Below are 22,577 nucleotides of genomic sequence, written 5' to 3' on the forward strand. Positions count from 1 at the left end.
GCTCGGTGTAAAAATGGGTACCTGACTTAGGTTGGAAAGGTAAAAGGCAATGGAAGGAGGGGCTTAGACAAAGATGTACACAATAAGATTCAAATTATGCAAATGAGGACTTAATTTTTTCCATTGTTTCCCCAGCTACTGTTGGTTTTGTTTTCCCTGTATACAGATTATGCCTTACTTTCTGTTTATAGCTCATTTTGTTTCAATTGTTTCTCCAGCTACTTTTGGACATGGTCGGCTCCACAGATGAAGCTCTGCAGGAAGCAGCAGCAGGCTGTATTGGCAACATCAGGAGGCTGGCGCTAGCCAATGAGAAGGCCAAGTTTCCTTGAACTGACCAATGAGAATGCATCTGATGGGACCCAATGAAAGGACTGCTTACATGCTGTTGCAACAACCAATCACAAACAAGCACATGTAATGCTAGCCAATGAGAATTTTTATAGTATGTTAACCAATAATGTTTCTTCTCTCAAAGTAAGTTGTACAGCTGCTTGTCATGTATGTAGAAGTTTCTGCACTTTTTCCACTTTTTGGTTTTGGTAAATTTGAAAATGCTGTCAAAAATATGTATAGAGGACCATAGCATTTTTGTGTACATTTCTGTAACTATTCCAAGTTAGTTCCTGGTTTGCATTTCTATGTTTAAAAAGTTACACTTCTTAAAAAGTCATATAAGTGAAAAAACAAGGAATAAATCTGTTGTATTGCAGTGTATATTTCAGCCTTTTATCTGAAGAATTCTTTAAGATTGATTTCTGTGAATTTAATATCAACTGCATATACTTCATATACATGATACTATATAAATGAAGTTATACAGGGTTGACTAAGAAATGCTACTATGCAATTGAACAGATTATATCATAGGACTTTTATTTTTCCTAGAACATGTCTCCAAAAAAATCACCTTGTGAATTCTGGCACTGTTGTAATTGTTGTGAACATTGTTTATATTTTACTACAAATACATGTAGAATTGGCTATTGCCTTGTCAGGAAGAAATGTGAACATTTACATGCATGTATGGTTTTGTTTTGAAAATAAATGTTGAGGTTTCGGTACGGTCATTTAATACTTCAATAGTTTGAATGAACACACACAATGCATCATACCCATTCCTTTCAAATCTATGTTCAAATTTTAGATATGTATATCCATGGAAAAGGGATGCCCCTGTAGGTAAACTTGTAGCAGCCTCATATTTCCATTTTAAGTCCTGTCAGTGGTCAGGACATCTTGGTTGGGGCTGCACCTGTCTTTTAGAAGAGACGTTAAATGGGGGTCCCAAGTTTGAACAGGTGTGCCAAGCATGTTAAAAGCCCTTCCTGTAAAAACATACCCTGCTACAGAAATGTAGTGAAACTTGCTGCCCTTACATGGTGAACAATAACATCAACATATACACGGAAAGCTGTCACGCCCCTCTCTCCTGTAATTAGATTAGCGTTAAGCCTTCTGGCCACGCCTTGGCAATTATGCTGTATTGAAGTCACGTGATTGAGCTACGAATAGCTATCCCAACCAATGTCCCTCCCTTTTGTGAGGTTCCCCTCAACGTGCACTTGCAACCCAGCCCATGGTTGTTTAATAAAAGTGTCACGTATTTTCAATATCATTTGATATGGGGGATAAATTTGCCAATCTATCCAAAACCCTCCCGATTATCAAAACGGTACAATACCCCGCTTTAATTCGTAGATTTTCCGTGTGTCCTTTTGTAAAACAAATTCAACATCGTATAGTTTGTTTTGTTTTAAGACTCCCCTTGATGTTAAAGCAGAACATGACTCTAACAAGTAATCCACAAGTGTTTGAAAGGTCTGTTCTCTAACTGAAAGGAACAAGAAGACCGGACGTTCTTTGTTGTTTCTGCGAGCCGGACGGAAGTAGAAGTTTGTAATGAAGGCCGAGGGACAGATGGAAAAAACATGACCTTGGTCTTGTTACAGCTGCTTCGAGTGTTGGCAGAAGAACTGAAGATAAGGAAACGGAAACTGGGGAGGGCCAAGTTCAAGGTAATTACATAAGGTCACGATCGTTGATAAGATAGCTGGGTAGATGGGTGGGGGCGTCCCTGTCTTTAATGTTTGGTGGCGGCTGGGGAATATTGAATCATATGCTGGAGGTCGAACTTTGTTTTCACTTGGAAATAAACAGAGGAAGATGTCCTGTAAAAGATAGCCTCTACCAGGCTCCACAGATCGCTGGAAAAATGAAAGAATGCAAAATCAAAACAGGTTCGTAGTCATTTCTTTATTTTCAGAAAAGGGTCAATAAAGTTAATAACTGAATAATGTCGTCTGTTTTCTTTGTGCTAGTGTTTCTGACTAACAATACACCCCCTTGCCCATGGTGGTGCGGTCCAGCTGGGCATTTCGCATAATTGCACCAGCCGGATAATTGCACCAAAAACGCTGACAAATGGGTGGTGCAGTTAAGCGGATTCTACTGTAGTAGAAATTTGCCAAATAGACAGATAACATGCCAGAGGAGTTAGCTGGCCAGGGAGTACAGTTTGCGACCAAGGCTGTGTAAAAGATGCTAAGAACATCATCATAACAATGGAGTTGCCACTTTGTGGATGGTGCGTACAGGGACAAAGTCAATTCCAACGTCAAGGAAGAAGTTGGAAAGGAGCAAAAATGAAGAATCTATAATTGTTTAGTATACAATACTCGGTGTGTTTAGTCATTTGTTCAACCCTCCTGACCACTTACTGTTTTCGAAGGAAACTTTTTTTTGCCAAACTTTTTTTCACAGGATCGCATCAGTTTTGGGGTTGCCAGATGATGTCATTCATATAATCGAATCACCATGGCCTAATTACATAAGAACAAAACAATCAAACCAAGTGGCGTCAAGCCACCAATGAATGTGTTAAGAAATATGGTTACCGTGGCAATGAGATAACATCGATAAAATCAATGATATTGAGTCAACTAGATGTAGCTTATCGATGTAATGTTGTTTATCTTAAGGAAAGTCTTCAGGATTTTTTAAGCTTTCCAACTTGCGTAATTAGCGCCATAACACATCTCCAAGCAGATGTAACGGTGACTGTTTTTACAACAGCTAGCCTGGTACAAAAAGACGCAGAGCTAGATAGACGAGTGAATTAACAAACTGATTACTTTATCGGCCAATCAAGCTGCGTTATACCTTGCGCCCCCATACCACTAGACGGCGATCACACTGTGTAACCCTTGACTTCATAATTGGAATATCATGCAAAATATACAAGTATGACTGAAAAGACAACAAAACACATAAAGCGTTAAAAAAAATGTTTTCCATCAGCAAAATTCGTTGAATGCTCTTTCAAATCGCTCGGTCGCAGTGAGGTCACCGTCCTAGTGGAATAGGGGTGTAAACAATCATCAAAGTCGCGATTTTGAGTCTCTATTCCCAGTGATGACGCATATTTTGTCGCGTGATATCAGGCGATTTCCGCTTCGGAACTCCTCGGTGGGTGGGTGGACTTCCTGACTTGGTGTGAACAATCATTGTTCCAACAAGTCACGCGTTCGTCTGCGGTTTAACTGTGTTTATATTTTGGTGTAGAATTGTGCTCGATATTTCCAGAAGTGCGTCACATTTTGTAAACTGAGAGAATACAACTCAGACTAAACCTGTTTCGTCTGTGTTTTTCTTGGATCGTGAAATGATGTAATTTGATTGTGTTACGACACTCACATAGTCCTTTATTCTGTTGGTAACAGTAGAAGTAGTATTATTTGCAAGGAATAGGACACCCAAACTTGCAGCTTTTAAAGATTGTTTCGACGGTGAAAGAAAGTCTGGTCCGAATTAAGCATCTCCGGGCCTTCTTCATCACTTTTTAACTTATACATTAGATCAATTGACAACGTTGACCTTCGCCGGTTTCTCAAGGTCGAGTCTTGCGTTGTTTATACGAGTGTTCACGTGGGGACGCCTTAAAATGTCCTAAAATATCGTCCTTGAAAACTAACTTAACGAAGTTTTAATTATCTACGGTGACAATAAAAGGTCATAAAACAAAAAAGACCTGAACGTAACTTACTTAATGGGTACGTGTGCGTTGAAATAAATGCCAGAATCACTAGATTAGAATTGGTCCGTACTGCCTACTTGTTCAGGGATCGCCCCTGAATCGATAGTGTCTTGCCAACCGAAAAATATCCGCGGTGGTTTAATGTTCGCGATTTTAGCGGTGACCGCATTGAAAAGCACTAGACAAGTGCACTGTGAACATGCCTGTTCTATCTTCTGCCCTAGCTCCTCCGTTGCAGTCCTTCCCACTAGCCATTTTTCAACTTATCGGGTCCAGGTTCTTTGGCTGGGGGGTCGTATCTGCCTGATGCCCCGTATCTGCTTGGGATCCCGTAATCGCTGTGATCTTGTAACCGCGGTCACAGGCTCACAGCGATTTATACGGGATCCCAAGCAGATACGGGGCCTCAAGCAGATACGGCCCCCCAGCCAAAGAACCTGGACCCGATAAGTTGAAAAATCGCTAGTCGGAAGGACTGCAATGGAGGCTACAGTTTTGCCCCACTGTTTCAACCGCGAACTTAACCACCGCGAACACCATGGCCACTTATCACGACTCAGGCAGCCGGCTCCAAGTCAACTCAGAAAACGTGTGTGTAAATTGTGCCATTGTAATCGGATGAAGACGTCTGCTTTATAGAAAAAACGATGAAATAAGCATGTCAGTGATATGAATGACACGTGCATATCTTTTATGAAAAACCCGTCAACTGATTTTTATGACTTTCCTCCATACGTATGTATGGCTGGGATTAAACCCGTGAATAAACCGGGCCTATATGATATGTATGTGCCCTGTACGTGAACATGGCATGCAGTCTTCGTGTCAGTTGGCAATGGCTTGAGCGGTTGAACTCGTCCAAGGTTGGAGTCGTGAGGACAAGGATAAGTCATGGACGTGTTCCCATTTTCTAAATGTCCCCAACATGGATGGGTTTACAAAAAATCTAAACCAGGCCCACTGTTTGATTTAATTTACGATGTGTGTCGGCCATGGGTCGAAGCTGTTCTGTCAATTGCCGATACCCCTTATGGATGGGTAGGGGTATTATCATTACATAATGTCCTTTTACATCGTCTGATAAACTTTTTTTGAAAACCATTAGAGAAAAAGATTTGACTCGTTTTACCAGTATTATGCTAATTTACTCGTGCCCTTGACTTGTTTTCAGTTTGTAGATAGTCTAGGATTTGTATGTGTTTGTAGTTATAGGGGTCAATTCACCCCTCAAACTGCTATAAATGTCACAATGGGAGCACTTCCTTATTGCCGTACCCAGGGTACACCAGGTTGTAGTTTAAATGTTTACACCTGTGTCCGTTATGTAACAACGGAATGACCATGATTTGAAAGATCGATACTCAAGAAATGTAAAGCACTGCATCTCCACCACCCTTATCTCTGTTGATAAGATCGTTGTAAATTCCGCACTTTAGACTTACTTAGACCTAGAAGCTCCCACGTAAAGCCTTGTATTCGTAAAGTAGTACTTTCTTTTAAAACAGAAAAACATATTTAAGTATGCTAGAGATTACATTTTGCGTAGTGCCGCCTAGCCTAGATGCCAGACCCCCGATCTCTGTTAGAAATATTTATCGTATTAGGGTCTATTAAACGCTAGCGACCCCAACAAACACCTCTCCCAATAAAATGGTATGGCGACCCTGTGACGTCACAATTCAAAATGGCGACCACCACACATGCCAACGGATCTAAAAAAGGTCCTGTAATTTTCTTGAGGGCATGTTAGCCCTAGAACCGAGGACTGTGTAGGCCCTGGAAACAGTCTGGCACCCAGCCTAAGCGCCGCCACGTCTCTGTTGGGCTCTTTCAACACTGGCCCTACCCTCGAGTAGCGTAGGTCTAGTTTATCAAATAGCGCCCCTAATGGCGCAAACATCGCCAGAAGGCCGGTGTTGTAGCATGCGACAAATTTCTGTTCTATAGCCCGTGTCCCCCAGGCGCCCGGGGCACTGCAGCTGGCAGACAAACGCCAATGTTTGTATTCTGAACTTCAACCGGAAGTTTTGCACATTTCTTTTATTTACAGGCGTATGGAGAAGAGAATGTGTATGGTATTTTCTATACCTTAGGTTTCCTCTTCGTATGATCAAACAATCAATTCATCTCAAGTCTGGGTGTACGTCATTCGCTATACCGTCTCTGCCAGACTAGTACCTACGCTGGCTATAGCATAGGGAGAATACTGTAAATGCAGAAATGTTCGCGGTGGTTTTATGAAAGCCACCGCGAACTTAAAACCACCGCGAATATTTTGGCCACCTAGCGCTACTTATCTTTCAAACGCGAACTTAAAACCACCGCGAACACACCATTTTCTCCCTCCAGCGAAATAAAAACCACGCGAAAGCATTTACAGTATTTGCCAAAGATAGAGTTTCATTCCGGAGATGGAAATGTTAACCTTTCCTCGGACTGAATCTCCTGGCTAATTAAATTCCCTTTGGCCGAATTCTACAATCCGTACTACGGTAGGAAGGTCTGGTAAAAAATAACCTCTTTGGTGGAGGCTAGTGTATCCTTTATTATTTATCCCCTGGCCGACTTTTGAAACCAGACAGGGGGCATGCTGAGGTGAGACGGCGGCCCGTGCCGTCTGTAAGGTATCCCAGCCCGGGTGTCTCACTGTTACACTGTTGTACCGTAACACCGCCAACCTTCATGGGACACTCCGGCCTCTTTCCGTTTAGTCTACCGCGAGAAAACATACAACAAACATAACCTTAGTCAGCTGGTCCACCGCGCGGAACTCAGGTACCACACCTCGGCTGACGTTTCCATGTCCTGCGACATGTTCGATATGTTTTAGGCTACACCAAGTAATTTTTATGGATGACGTCCGCGCGCGCATTGATTTTGGTCTGTTCCCAGAAAAAAAACAAGAAATTCCGCTTCCTCTAACTATGACCAAAGAGTTACGACAGTGCCGCAAATCAATGGGATATGGAAAGAAACAGGACAGGACAACAACTGCTGTTCAACTTCAACTAATTTATTCAAATTATTGTTGTTTTCATGATGAATAGAATAATTGTCAGTTGTTACACTGTGTTCTCTCATTCAATTTGTGTCCTAACATGTATCCTCGACTATTATATTTCAAATCTAGGCATCTTGTTTTTTTCGACCCTTCTTGTTTTTCTTCCGCGCTCTCGCATTAGATTTAGGGTCTCCAAAGGACGTCATCCATAAGAATTACTTGGTGCAGCCTTACCAAAAGTTGGAGAATTGTGTTGGCGTAACGGTTATGGTGTTCGGCCCAGAACTCAGAGGTCCTGGGTTAGAATCCCCTGACAGGCCGCCGATGTTGGGTCCTTGGGAAAGGCACTTTACATGACTTTCATCACTCAGCTCAGGTGTATTAAAATGGGTACCTAACTTCGGTTGGGGAGGTAACAGGCGATGGAGCGTGAAAGTTTGACACCGTCTTTCAATACTTGCTTGTCTTCTAAACAAACGTGTTCTTTTATGTGATGCCACAATAAGATCTTTGTAATAGTGATTCATGCTAATTTATGCGGCTTGTTCAAGTCGTCTAGACTTCACTTTCTTTGGCGGTCTTCCTCCATCCTGCCCTCAGGGCCTCTGACCTCAAAACCTGATGTGTCAATCCCCAAAACGCCTTACATAAATCGTTGAAAACTTAAAGAACCCATAACAGACTGTTAACATGGCAAAGGAAACCAAAAGGACAAAGGTAGATATGACATCATGGTTTGTGTCAGTATATAAATAGCTGGACCTAAATGTTTGGCCAAAGCTCAAAATCTAGACAGCGTTGCAAGTTCTTAGAACACGATGTATCTAGTTCCTTCAACTAGACTGAGAGTAAAAGCTTGTCTAAATACGGAGAATGCTTTTAAGACGCCCCCTGAGTGTTGTGTTTCTTGTCTTGACTTTCTTGAGTTGTTCTTGGCATGTCTGTTGAAACGCAAGAAAAGTTCCGGAACAAGGGTTTTTCTCAAACCGCCGCAAACTAAACCGCCACATGTGGTACCTCTGCACTTAATTTGACAGGCCCCTCACCATGTATACCGACCTACTCATATGTCCAACCTGCCTGTCCCTGTAGATACAAACATTGTTTACACGTGGTATACACAGTACTGGGCCTTTAAAGCCCCTGGGAAGGAATATAAATGAGGTTGTCAAAAGAGAAGGAGGAGTTACGTGGAAGCGAGGACTTGGGGTTGTAGTTTGGAGGCTCTCTGCACGGCAAGACATTCCGTACAGACGACAGGCGAGCAACGCAGGACGGTCGAGCGTTCCGTTTTCAGCAAAGGTATGTTTTCTGACGTAACTTTTTGTGTGTGTGAATGGTTGTACTTTTGTCTGACTTAATATCTTTCAAGTGTTCTTGTCCATGAAAACTGAATGAGTGCCTCTGAGTGGTGTTCAATTTGTTTTGAGGTTGTGGTAAGGTCTTGAGTTTGCCGCGGTTCGCTACTAGTGGGTTGCCTCTTCAAATCGTTAGTTTCTAGAACACGAAAATTCCGATAATTTTCCGACCATGCGTTTTCTTTAACTTTTCAAGCAGGGCGTTTAGAACTGTTTTTGTCATGTTAAAAATGTGTTCTTGCACAGAATTGCTTCCGTGCCTATTAGATATAATTGGTGGCGCCAACATCTTGTAACAGCCGCTTGGCAACAGACGGTTAAAATGATGTTTGCATCTTCATCATGCGGATGTTGTTCTTGATATTTGTGTCGTCCAAAACAAGTTAAAGGATTGATACGTAGAATTCGCGGTGTAGAAAACCTTGAGCTATTTGTGTGCACCCAACGCGATTTGTATGCAGCTTTGCGTAGCGTCTTTTAGAATGTCGGTTCTTCTGTGTTTGTGTGTCTACTGAATGTGTGTATAGTCACTGTCGGAAGGTTTACAAAAGAAGATGCCGACTTCCTCTCCAAGATTTAAGACTCAGGATGTATTAAAGGATTTAATGGCTGACAGAAATGTAACCTTGGGCCAGAGTTTGACCTTTCGCAAATGTGTGCGTCCCCTCTCGAACACGACATGGACCAAAAAACTTTTAAAAACGCCTAAAAAAAATTAAACATTCGCCTCCAAGCAAGCGGCAAGCTGTCTCATAAAATCTTTCCCGGTTTCTGAGCTCTGAGAAGGAGTATTAGAACTGTTTTTGTGAAAGAACAACGTCTAGAACATGTGTTTTTATGTACCGGACGTCTGATAGCCCCCTGTGTGGATTTGTTTGTGGGACTGTGGGTACGGGGTGTGTTTTACGGGCCCGTCTGGGTTTCTGGCCGCCGTGAACTGACCATGTCAACAAACCACTGTCTTCAGTCACGGGATGGTACATTAACCACTTGATTTGGTGGTGACAAGTTATCCATGTGTTTATGGTTCAATCTACTGTAAAATCAGAAATGTTCGTGGTGGTTCTATGTTCGCGTTTTCACGGTGACTTCTTTACCGCGAACTTAAAACCACCGCAAACATTTCCCCTTTTACCGTAAAACCCTGTATGACAGTTTCATCCGCGAATTTAATCCACCGCGAATATTTCCCATTTTACAGTACTATATAAACTCCATAACGTAGTTGTTTTGGTAATCATGTTTTTGTTGCTTTGTAGTCTTTTTCGAACATCTGTATTCGGCTTGATTAAATGTTTTGTCTCTCGCTCTTCCTTCGATGAATTTCTTCTAAAAGAATTTTCTGGAACCTTTCCCTCTGCCCTTTTGTGGTTTGCCTGTTAGGCTTTATCTTGTACGCCACTGCGGAAAAGAATCCCACGCTCCGGTGTCTTCTTTTATTGACTGTCTTGTCTGCGCCAGCCAGGGTTTGTCTGTGCCCCGCTTGAGTCACACTAGCTTCCTCGGGCGGTTTCCTTGTCTGGTTGACCATCTAAACAGTGGTGGTCTCCGTAACCTAGAACCCCAGGCCCTTGGAAGATGTTGAACCTAAACTTTCACACTTTAAGGTGCTGAAGGATTTATCAAGCCGAGTTCCGGGGTACTGTGGCCGTGGTGGCTGGGTCTGTTTCCTTTGATAGGCTGAACTATTCGGTTTCTTGAAAATGTCTGTAGGTCACGGTCACCATCCGTGCCGTATGGTTACCACCTGCACATGACGTCATTTGGACTATTCCATTGGACACGTTGACCGGGGAGGGACCTTCTTTCAGGAGGAATGCATTTAAACGTACCATGCGTTAGTAGAAGGCCAAGAGAGATAGGGAAAAAGTTCTCTTTTATTTTTCTTTAATTTGGAAAGAGACATGAACTCGTTTCTAGTTTCTACGTGCCAAAAAAGACACCGGGTCACCTTTGACCTCATGAACAGACAGATCTTTATCTCCAGCTGCTCACCTGTGTTTACATCGTGTCTACCTTCTTCAGGTGATCGCTAAGGTCACATAGAGGTCATTATGTCAAATAAGATTCTTTCTTAGAGGATGGTAGCTGTTCCTTCATGCGCATGCGCGGAAAACGATCGTTGACGATGATGTTGAGAAAGCGATCGTTGGAGATTTCAAAATAACGGATCATCCCTGCGCCTGCTGCTTTTGGATGTACCACGTGTAGTCTAGTTCAAGGTTAAACACACCGCTCAGAGCCTCAGACGTACGCAAAAGACTGGGGTCGGTCAAGGGCACTACCGCAACCGAGACAAGGGTTTAGACGCCGGGGAGCATGTCACAATGGCGGCTTTCAGGTCGGTCTCGTAAGTGTCCTGCGGTTTAACCGCGTTGGGGAAAAAGGGTCGTATAAACACAGTTGTTTCTCTGTTCAATGGTAGGTCTCCGCGGAGTTATAGGGGTCTAACCTGTATTTACTCCGGGGACCACCCTGGCGCGAAGCGGGACCGCTTTGCGTGCAGGGAATCGTCATGCTACACAACAGGAAGGTCCAACTTGTAAATGATGTGTTAAACATTTATATAGTGCACTCTGTGGACGATAAATACTTGTTTTTGTAGACTTGGGGACCACGAAACCACAGTCTTAAAGATAAAGGAACAATATTTCTTAAACATCGCTTGGAATGGAATTTGTAGACTGCTTCTGGGTATAGACATTACCCTAGAAAGGTAATATAATCGCTTTGATGCGCTACCTTTTCTTCGTTCTGATTGGCCAGAAAAGCAACCAATGATAACTCAGAAAGTTTTGATTGGCCAAAAGAGCAACCAATGATAACTCCAAAAGTTTTGATTGGCCAAAAGATCAACCAATGGTAACTCCGAAAACAGGAATATTTGCAATACCCGTATAGTAACGTTACTTATGTACATATACATAAATACTTATAATCACAAAGTATATCGGGTCTACAATGTAATGCAACTACTTATAGTGAAGTTCACTTGAAGATATTGCTAATGGTAGTCAAATTGGACCGTACTTTTACATAACATATGAACATTACATTACTCTTAAATTCGTGTTGGCTTAGAAAATACGTATTTTCAAAAGTAGGTCGATAAGCTGAAGAACCTCATTCTTATCTGCCACTTCTGACAAATTCTACTTGACATATATTTATATTAGCCCATGCAATCGTCATTGTTCCCGACCTCTGTCCCCCCTCCCCCTTGTTCCACACTTCTGTATATATTCATTGTCTCTTGTTTATTTTTATTGTCGCACGTGTGGGTTTCTACGCTCTGCCCTTTGGGCGACCAATCAGCGACACGATGACAGATACGAGAAAGGGTTTCAAATGTAAACCTTTGCGACCGTTGGGAATTTTTTCCCCGCTGAAACATGCGCTTGTTACGCATCTAATTATCCGTCTGTTCTTTGAGCCACAGGATGCAGGGCGTAAACAAACTTGACCTTGGGCGCTCCAGGTGAGCGCCATAAGGCAGGGTGATGATTGACGGGTCTGCAGACGAGAATTTCTGCAGAAAGACGTTGAGGAGGAATGGACACCCCGGGAGTTCTAGGAACGTGCTGTCTGTCATATCTCAGCGGTTTAACCGTGGTTTTAGAGTCAACTTGAGCGACAACCGCTGATAAACTAATCACACTGACATACAGCACGAAACAGAACGAAATATCCTACTTCCCGCCAATTTCTTCGTTCTTGTTTCGTTCATATGTCACTTTTTGTTCCGTTGTTCACAAACTAAGACGTTTCTTGAGATACTAAAGAAATTTTCCACCCCGTTCATTGGCTGTTGAGTATACATATATTATGCATATGGATTCAAAACGAAAAGAGATTTTACGGCACAAATATCTTCTACATTATGTTGGCGTAACGGTTAGGATGTTTGGCCCAAAACCCAGAGGTCCTGGGTTCGAATTCCATATGTGTATATGGTATGCATGCCACCGATGTTGTGCCCTTGGGAAAGGCACTTTACACGACGTCTTTCCTCACTCCACCCAGGTGTAAAATGGGTACCTGACTTCGGTTGGGGAGCTCCGCCTTCGAATACCGTGCCCTAGACACAGTGGATAACAACCCACTGTCCCTACGGCCCTAAAAAGGCTAGGGGCTTTACCTGTTACCTACCTTTAAATACTGAAATATCATCCCCACAAGATAGACTACAACGAATCGTCCCCATGTCCCAGACATACTGTCCTGTCGAAGCTGTAGTTCACTCGGCATGCCACAATACAGACCCTATCATTACTATAGTGAACCTCCATTTCGGACATCATTATATCACAATCGCGTCTGAATGCACCGTATCATTAGGCGCTAGGCAGGGCGCACTAATAAAGTGGGTACAGCGGGCTATAGGAAGGAAGGTCATTTTGGTTGTTCCGAAGAGAAATCCTTTATTGGAAGGCTCGCTAAGCAGTGTGGAGAAAGGGGTGAAGTCTGCCATCTCCGTATGCCATCACAGCTGAGTACAAAAGTTTATCGTGAAGAAGGGTATCCTGGGAACGTGCTGTGCTGACGTAAGTAGTACCTCTCGTACTCAGGACACAAAGTGTCGCGACTCGCAAACATAAAATTTAGCACTCTGTTTGGTTTTGGAGAAGGCCAAGGTTGTTTTGGATTTGTTTATTCATAAACCAAACACAAACGCACCAGAAACTCTCATGTTTATAAAGTTTTCAACAATTTACATCACAAGTTAGAATATATATACCCCCAAATGTAACACTGTGTTGGGTTCAGTGTCAAATTCAAGTTATCCAAAGGCCATTGAATGAAAGAAGACAGACTAAAGAAGAATGTCTAGGTCCTCTAAGATTTTCGCCCCTCCTCTTTTCTCCCAAGAAGCCAGAGAGATAATCTTAGAAACGGACAAATTCGTGAGTCCAAAACAAAGTAAATCTTAGCTGGGAGGGGTCAGATACGTCTTTAGAAATCATATTAAGACAGATTCATTGTCTTGAAGTCGACCGCAAGATATCAGATAGTAACCTATCTTTTTATGGAACAATATTTAATTGGTCTGCAGCGTTGCAGTAAATTCGCTACGTCTGGTAAAAGTTGAACCGTCTTTGATGACTTTATCGTGGACAGAAGGGCTAGACAGTGGTAATAGTTTCCAGTGAGGACACATATCAGACTACATGTACACTCTCGCGTGACAGCATCCAAACACTACCAAACACCCGTCCAATTCAGCCGATGGCTGGAAAACGTTTGGCGCGCGGCCAAAGCGTTAAAAATTCAGCAACAAATCCTTGCCAAAGCCTTTCCTTTCATTCTAAACGATATAATGTGTAAGGTAAATAGGCTTGTTAAGATACATCCGCCTAAAGAGAAAAAGTGGCTACGTTTTCGTAAAAACAACGCGTCAGAAAAACATGAATCTTGATGTCGTCTGCGAGGACGGCCATTTTGAAAAAAATAATTCCCGCCTTTTTTCCCTTTTCACTGAATGTAGGATTTACGACCAATCCTGTAAGGCCTACATAAAATCTGTGGATTATTGCGACCAAATCTAGTCAATAGCCTCAAGCTTTCTGACAGACAACATTTAAGTCGTCCGAAAACGAGTATTGTCACTAGCTGACATGACAATGTTTTCCGGTACACTGCATGAACTGATTGAAAAGTGAGCTGTTTCACTTCGGCCGAGATCCACGGCTCCAGAAAAGTGTAAGATTTGCAAGCACACACTGAGAGATACTCTCTCTTTCTGTATTCACACAACACGGTAGCTGTCAGTGAACACCTAGAAATGTTGGCTTGGGATTTAGATCTTGTATACTGGGCTGAACATGTCTTAAATGCTTGTTGTAGTCTACTAACAATTGGCTGTTATTGTTAAAGACCCCCTCTGGGATAAGTTTACTCTTGCCATTGTTGCCATGTATTTGTATCATGTCATGTCATATTTTTTATGTCATAAGTGCAAGGAATGTCTGTGGTTGATTTTGTGCTACTTGAAATGGTGATATTTATCAATATGTTAGCAGAATGTGCTAGCACTAGAAGGTTGTGTGTTTGAGTCCCACTTACGTGAGTTTAAAGCCTGGCCTGGGGGCGTTGTGTTCGTAGTGTGTACCATCTGTAAAATTGCCAATAAGGTTTCAAGGTTTTCATATCTGGGAGAATTCGTACCACCTGCGGGCTTAGGATAAATGGTTCCATTGTTGTCTTTGTAAACAAGGATTATTTTATGTCATGGTGTAACGTACGTCTCATTGGTACAGAAAACAATTTATGGGGGGGGGGGGGCAAGTTGTCATGACAGTCCTATAGTGTTACCTTCTTTGTGCACTTCATGTGCACCTCTGACAAGAAAATTGTATCGATTCAAGGTGTGACCCCCCCCCCATCTCCAATTATGACATTTGTACCTCTTTGTACGTTACATAGAGTATGTTATGTATGTTGGCAAGATGAAGTTTGCGATCATTATTTGCCAAGTTTTAAGGTTCAAACTCTACTCTGCCAAGTTTTAAGGTTGAAACGGCAGCTGGACATACGGCATAGTGAGAATATCTGAAACATTTTCTGTCGGGCAAAATACCCGTCTGTGCAATACATCGTGCAGATTGTACTGTACGCGTTATATAACTCCTGCATAGTCCAAATTGCACTGTACGCGTTGTAAGCTCCTACATAGTGCAAATTGCACTGTGCGCATTGTAGCTCCTGCATAGTGTAGATTGCACTGTACGCGTTATATAACTCCTGCATAGTCCAAATTGCACTGTACGCGTTGTAAGCTCCTACATAGTGCAAATTGCACTGTGCGCATTGTAGCTCATGCATAGTGCAGATTGCACTGTGCGCATTGTAACTCCTGCATAGTGCAGATTGCACGGTGCGCGTTGTAACTCCTGCATACTAGTGCAGATTGCACCGTACGCGTTGTAACTCCTGCAATGCCAATGTTTACCAATACACATCTTTCATTGTTTGATATACTTTACTTCAATTTCCATTTTTAAACAAAGCTTTCAATATTACGAATCATTGGAATGGAAAAGCGATATTCACACTTAAGAGTTTCTAGTATCTTTATTTTTTAAGAAGAAAAATGTTCTTGCGATACCAATTTCAAAGCAAAAAATGAAACGCGCGTTGTAAACGCGTATTGAAAAACAACGTCTCAATATCAGAAGACATTTGACGCAATGCAGCCAAAAAGCGTTATGAAACATGGTTAAAAGCGTAACCACCCGAAAGACCCTCAAAATGTCGCAAAAACACATAAAAAGGCAAAGCATTTAGAGTTTCGTATTCAACGCTTCTTTAGTACAAGTGCTACGACAACTACAGTGTAACACATAACAATGGAGAACAAGATTTTGAAACCTAACTGGGTCATATGTCACGACTTGAACACACAAACACTAGAACACGCACGGCTTTGTGTGCGTCTTTAGACTCGAGCACGGAGGTCAGGTACGGTTTTGTTGGTGGCGTCAAATTACCCACTTGAAGTTACCGCAAAGAATAAGCTGGCGAAGAGGGTGGGCTTCACCTGGTGTACTTTTTTTTACCTTCGCCAAGAAGGTTATGTTTTGCACAGCGTTCGTGTGTGTGTCCTTCTGACAACACGATAACTCGAGAACGCCATATGCTAACTATGTACGTATCCAACATGCTCGATATTTGTCAACACCACGAAAGGAACCTGTGTGTCCGACGTCGACCATGGCCCAACGTGCATGACGTGTTTTAGGTTGTTTCTATTTCTCGCGAGAACACAGCACCCTGCGAGACGCTGCGAGACCAATCTCCAAGCAGACGTATGGCTTCGGCTGAGTTTCTGATAACATTAGTTTTAGACGGCCATTCATTCGTCCAATTTATCCAGAATCTATGACATGTGGAAAGGCGAACAGAACAAGTCAGAGAACAGGCAACGCCGAACATCTGCTTGGAGAGCCTGGCACAGATGTTCACGATTTAGAGATTCCTCGTGTATCTTCGAGACAACGCCCTTTCCGTGCAAAGCAAGACTCCAGACGGAGACACACGCGCTCGAGACCGTGAAACCGTCTCACCGTTCCACGACCCTATTGTTTTCTCCATGATCAATACCACCTGATGGCCCGATCATCTCCAACCGAGACGACTTTTTCCCACAGTCGGGGGCGGACGAGACCATGCCCCGACGGACCAGAGCTGTCACAAACGCTTCAGTTTAATGTCAAAAACAAACCGCCCCCAAGAGAGGGTTGAAGAAGTGTCGTGTTCTGTAGCTATGATCTTGGCATGAGACAGTTTAAAGATAACAGATGACCTAGTTGTTTTATTAACGGCGCCGAAAACTCTGTTACCGTGACATACTTGCAGAGAAACAGACATATTGCGTTTTCCAAAATGAGCAATTAATTTCTAAAAGGTGCCGTAACATTTCCAAACACGTCGTAACTTTCCAGAATTCGAAGACGCCAGAATTTTCCAAAACACGTCAGAACTTTTCTCACTTTTAGGCGTTGTTGTACTTTTTGTATGTTTTATCAATTCGAAAGACTCAAAATAGTAAGCGAATCCCAGAAACATTTCTTCCTTTCGCAGGAAACGTCAAATGTTTCAGTAGTTGCACAAACTAACATACTAACGAACGGGACATACTGTGAATGGCGGAACGTTCGCGGTTGGAATCAAAATGGAGTGCTCGAGGTGGTTTCAAGTTCGCGGTTTAAACAAGTGGCTAGGCGGACTGAAGACAGAACAAGCATTTTCACGGTTGTTTCAAAAAACGCGAACATAAAACCATTGCGAACATTTCCTCTTTTACAGTATGCGCACTCCGGTCTATCACACAATTGCCGAAGAGAGAAGGGGGCTGTTGCATGACTGACCTTGGCTCCTCTGAACTTGACCTTCATTGCTGAAAATGACAGACTAGTCTAAAACAGGCCATTGAAACGGACTGTTTGTCGCCAATGCCTGTTCGCCACCTGTGAAGACTTACGTGATGCAGCGACATGTCTCGCACGTACGCAGAGCGTGACTACGCATGCGCGCACCCTGCTCATCATGCTTGGAAAAATGTTTGTATACAGTCTATCTATAACGTTTGGGATTGCATTCGGCATTTCGGATGGTGACGTAAAGCCAGCGACCCCGTGAATGTGGGAGCTTCGGGCATAAGCCTCAAGCGTCAAACCTCCGCACGTAAAAGAACCCAACACACTTACCGAGAAGAGTAGGGGTGACCCGGTGTGCTTGGCCAAAAACGCGAGCCGTGGCGAAGCCGCATTGCACTACCACTAGGTACTTGAAAAAGAATCATGCTTCACCTCAATTGAGGATGACTGCTTTATTAATTTTTACAACGCTTGTATCGTTGTGGCGTTATATGAAAGAACTTTATTGTTCGACAGCTGTACATGGTACAAAGTATGGCAACAATAACAAAGCAACTAGTACATTGATACTCGCCTATTGTAACAAAAACTATGACTGCGGGAACATGGCGGATTGACACAGTGTATATTACACGTTTCTATCTGTTATAATACAGCCTCTCTTTTGTAAAGTTATATGAATCACAGCGACAAAGAGCGAAGAACGCTCGCTACAAGGAAGACGCACACAGTGCATGTAACACAACCCATGTCTTACATCTGCTTGGAGATTAGCCACCTCTAATTTAAGCCTTTCACTTCGCACAGCGGACACTCTATTACCTAGGAAATTGGTAGTTTTCTTCTACAAAACCGTCGTCTGGTTGACATTTGCAAGGGGTGTTTTATCCAAGGGGGACCGGGTTCGTAACAGAACTTGGCGCCGAGAAAATTATCTAATGGCGTAGGCGTATAGACATTAGTAATGGCGATTCGTGTTTTCATAATGTTCATTTAAGATATGATCTCACAGAAATCGGATTAGTTATCTAGACTGAAAGGTGATACGACTATTCTTAGTTGATCTAATTAGAGCTGCACACGTTTTTATTGGATAGAATCAAACACACATGACCGAGATGTTCGAAACGTCAGTTCAGCTACAAGTTGAGTGACAGTGGATTGGGGGAGGGGGGGGGGGGGGGGGGGGGGGGGGCACAAAAACCTTCTTTGAAAGACTGAGAAAAAAGGATGAGGGATTCATTTTAGGGATCGTAAACAATGTCATTGCTTGTGAAACAGCTTACTAAATGTTAGAGCAAGGGTAAATAGACATGCCACTTTTTAAACCTGTGTTTACATTGCACATGAACTGAAAATTCGAGGTTGTATTCAAAATGGCGTCACATGATCTTCGCCTAACCAAATAAAGACACCTGTTTTCAGCCCGTGTTGTCTTAGTCTAAGAAAAAGCTTTCCTTACGACAGGTGTGTTATGTTTTCTCTAAGGGGTTAGGATAGAAGAAAGCCTTTGTGGTTTTCTTAACACCTAGAAGATATTTTAGGTATGTCTGAATGTTGGCCATTTTTGTGAAGGCCTCTCACATGTCTCAAGGACAAATGGCTTGGAAGTTGGAACGTCAATTGTCAGGACATCACTCTACCAGCGGTAATGGTAGTTTTCACAAACTTTGAAGAAGTTTTTTAGAATGTTTTTATATGAGTTGCCCTAGATATATATGTAATTTTGCTATAAAAACACAAGTACCTTATGCAAAAAAAAGATGCATTGTTTTCTACATCATTTTTATGCATTACTGTCGTGCGCGCTAGGTGTCGCTTGTGCACAAAAATGTCCGAGTGACAAAGCCGAGTAATGAGAGTTAAACATGGCTTGAGGCGAGGTCATTTCCAGGCCAGTGCACTTATAACGAGTTCGTGAGATAGCAACATACCCTCCGGGTACATAAATACGTTGCTTCAATAGTTCACCGGTACAGTGGCACAATAGTTACGCGTCATTATGTGCTTGTAACAGCACTTCCCGGGTGAAGGTCGTTTTGTGTTTCGCTTAGCCTCGAGCTTTAGTCACCTAACAAGTCCACATTTTTTGAGATTACGGCTTTGTAAAGGAGATCTAGTCCCCCATTCCGAGCCAGAAGTACTACTTTCCAAGCTTAACGTACATCCTCCGTCGCTTCCTATGTTGACAAACAGACGGAAACCTGTTGTGACAGAAACGTTCGTTCCCTAACTCCCACAGGTGCCTCGCTGAGAGGTTTGACAAACAGACCTCGCGATTTGATTGACAGCTCAGTCGGACAGCACGGAAGATAGCCATCGCCCAGCAGATGTGTAGGGAAGACGTTGTCATGTCCGATATATTTCTTGCTGAGTACACACCTAAAGCATCGTCGAACATCTGTCGAAAAATACTCTGTGTTCACACAGAATACAGGAAAACACGAAACGCTAGATTTTGAAGCTGGGCAACAATGTGCCGCATAAAATACATATATAACAAGTAGGCGACACTTCAACTTCGATTACCCCCAAATAACCCTGCGAGGGGCAAAGTAGGGGGGGGGAGGTCCCAGGCTAAGGCGGGCAGGCCTCCAGCCTGGCGCGGAATGACTCAACGGTGGGAGCCGTAACAACCGCGCCAGGCAGGGCGTTCCAGTAGACTATCTGTGTTAATATTGATGTAGTTATTGACTCAGTTGTACTATAGCCAACGGAAGATGTCTAAACTTATAGAAAAAGGTGAGGCGGGCGTTCCTCCTCCTTTCAGAGAGAAGGGTCCACTGCAGGTCATTGAGGTCATTGACACACATCTGCTTGGAGATTGGTATCAGTAAACAAATATTGTTCAGAACATCGAGAGAATAGAAAAAACATGTCTGTCACATTGTAAATATTGGACTATTTTACAACTTCCGTTGGACAACTAGCGGCGGATGGGGCACAAATGACCGCCAAAAACCCCGTTACGTTATCTTGTACCAGTATCTACACCTGACAACCTGTCTATCTTCTGAGGTACGTGCAGATAAGGCGTACAGGGCTGTCAAAAGACCCGGCTGGTCACAAAGCTTTGTAGTTATCTAATCTCCAAGCAGATGAAGCAGTTGGGCTTTTTTTTGCGGTATTTCGTTTTTCTGGGGGTGTTTTGTGCGGTTTCCGAATCCTGGACGCTCCCGGGAATTTACAGGACCATGATTTGTACCAGTGACGTTACATGTTTTAGTGTAGAGTAGTGTTCATTTGGCCAGGTAGGAACTCTGGTTTCAAGTTTGTGAATCGGACGCTCTTCACTGTCACTTCACTGGCATTGCTGTCATCAATGTAGTACTAGCGTGTGTAGCCAAGTGGCTAGCGACCCTGCCTCTGGACCAATAGGTTGGGAGTTACTGGAATGACGGGACGTAAAGCCGTGGTCCACTGTTCTTTATTCTTGTCCAAAAGAGCTAGGGGTCAATGAACCTGTAGATACTGTACATGACGTCTGTCTTGTCTATCACGACCAGTGAAGAATAGCTCTCGAGTTAGCTAAACTGGTTCGAGATCACTCAACTTTCATGTTCTTTCTCTGGTCGGTAGTTTTGTTCGCCTTTCCTAGATCTTCTGACCTTGCCCTTCCCATATTCCCAACCTATATCCACGAGTTGGGGGTGAACAGGGGGTCAGGCAGGTCTCATTCTTCAGCCTTGGTCCGGTTCCCACCGGCCGGACTGGTGTCTGGTTTACTGGTATGTTATCAGGTCCGTTTATCTGCGGTCCTGTGGTTCTCTTCTGGCCGCGGTTTTATAAATCACTTGATCACCCTGTGAAGACAAGTTCTGCCGGCTTGTCGGAAGTGGAAACACACTGGTGATCAGAGTAGAGAGTATTTCCATACACACTGCACTTCGCAGTGTTAGGGTGTGTTTTTCATCTTTCGTTAGTCTACGAAGTTTTAGGTCGTTTAGGTGCATTGTGTTTTTAAATGTCTGTAGACGTTGTCGTTAACATGACAGAACTTGACTTATAATTGTACAATGTGCAAAGTATGGCAAGTTTTGGCAAAATCATGTTGTAACAATTAAAGAAATCATGAAAATATGTCTATTTTCCATATGTGTATGATGATATTGTCATGTATAAATGGTTTGACCTATTTAGTATATGATATGTATATATTGACCTACATAAGCCGATATAGAATGGAACATGGTAGCATGAAAGATATCGACCTGTGAAACGACATGGTACTATGAGGTCAATCTTGGTTGTGGTTGACTGTATCAATGACAAATTTAGACAGTTACTTTCTTGCACATGCGCAGTTCGTCCTGCTCTGTGAAGGGGGATGGCAGAACTAGACGAGTCCTTAACTTTAGAAGCCCACATCAAATATCTCTTTCTATCAGTTTCATCAGCTTTGTGATTGGATGTGGGAGCGTCGTGTTGTTAAACAAGTCAACACGTACCGGAAAAATCGCCCATTCGTTATTTGCACGGCGATGGGAGTTGTAAAGGTGTTTGTGCCAGTTTTAATTTTGAACACAATTCCGAGGTCAACCGCGTTTGTCTTCCTATCAGGTGCGTCCATTAAGTGTCGATTAATTTGCATTTCACCTGTCACATGAATAATGAGGCTTATACTTAACGTATACTGGTTTAAGAGGTTCTTTTTATTGCGGTCCGCATGCATTCGCGCCCGGGCCTGGACACGACTGGAAAAGAATCGCATCGTCCTTTCGGAAGGGGACGTTAAGCCGATGACCGTGTATAAGGGGGTTTAGCACCTAAAATAACCCAACACACTTATAGAAAAGAGTATAGGGGTGACCCGATGTGCTTGGCCAAATATACGAGCCGTAGCGAAGCCATATTGCACTTCTAGCTAACGAAAAAGCGTCTTTGCTTCGTCCTCAGTCTTAGGTCCCACCCCTTTTAATAGTAGGTATAACCTAAAGTCCCCGCTGGCGAATGATACTACCCGTAGATTTGAATACAACATTTTGACAGTGCCTCTTCAACATGGCAACAATGGGTTCACTGTTCTGCCCAAGTATAATTCACAACGAAGGCAGCGCCAACTATTTCAAAGGTCAAAGGTTGGCAGAAATGGCATTTCTGTTAGGATTCAAAATTATTTTCAATTTATCTGGATTTACAAATTGTCACAAAGATTAACATGTGACATTCTACGAATAACATCGTTCAGGTGCTTTTGGGGAGCAGTAACAGCTAGCGTTACAATGATAATTGAACATATCCGTCATTTGCGACAGGGAGATTTATTGCATTTGCTGGCGAATGATGGTGCCTTCAATCAAGGAGGT

General features: G+C 42.9%; 2 protein-coding genes across 4 annotated transcripts in view; both read left to right on the forward strand.

Moving 5' to 3' along the window:
• LOC136420829 (outer dynein arm-docking complex subunit 2-like) overlaps positions 1 to 1,064 on the forward strand; it is a 29,191-nt gene extending 28,127 nt beyond the window's left edge. Inside the window, exon 18 of the mRNA XM_066407939.1 lies at positions 219 to 1,064. Within this exon, the coding sequence (XP_066264036.1) occupies positions 219 to 332 (114 nt within the window). The 3' untranslated portion in view covers positions 333 to 1,064. The remainder of the gene's footprint in view (positions 1 to 218) is intronic.
• An 842-nt stretch (positions 1,065 to 1,906) lies between these two features.
• LOC136420832 (homeobox protein Mohawk-like) overlaps positions 1,907 to 22,577 on the forward strand; it is a 33,944-nt gene continuing 13,273 nt past the window's right edge. Inside the window, exon 1 of one of the 3 annotated variants that reach the window (XM_066407944.1) lies at positions 1,907 to 2,018. The gene's annotated coding sequence lies outside the window, so the exon portion shown is untranslated. Of the gene's footprint in view, positions 2,019 to 8,212; positions 8,340 to 13,965; positions 14,096 to 22,577 lie in introns of those variants that run through there. The other 2 variants (XM_066407943.1, XM_066407942.1) reach the window with 2 other exon arrangements.

Source organism: Branchiostoma lanceolatum, chromosome 15, assembly GCF_035083965.1.
Source record: "Branchiostoma lanceolatum isolate klBraLanc5 chromosome 15, klBraLanc5.hap2, whole genome shotgun sequence".
Lineage (NCBI taxonomy): Eukaryota > Metazoa > Chordata > Leptocardii > Amphioxiformes > Branchiostomatidae > Branchiostoma > Branchiostoma lanceolatum.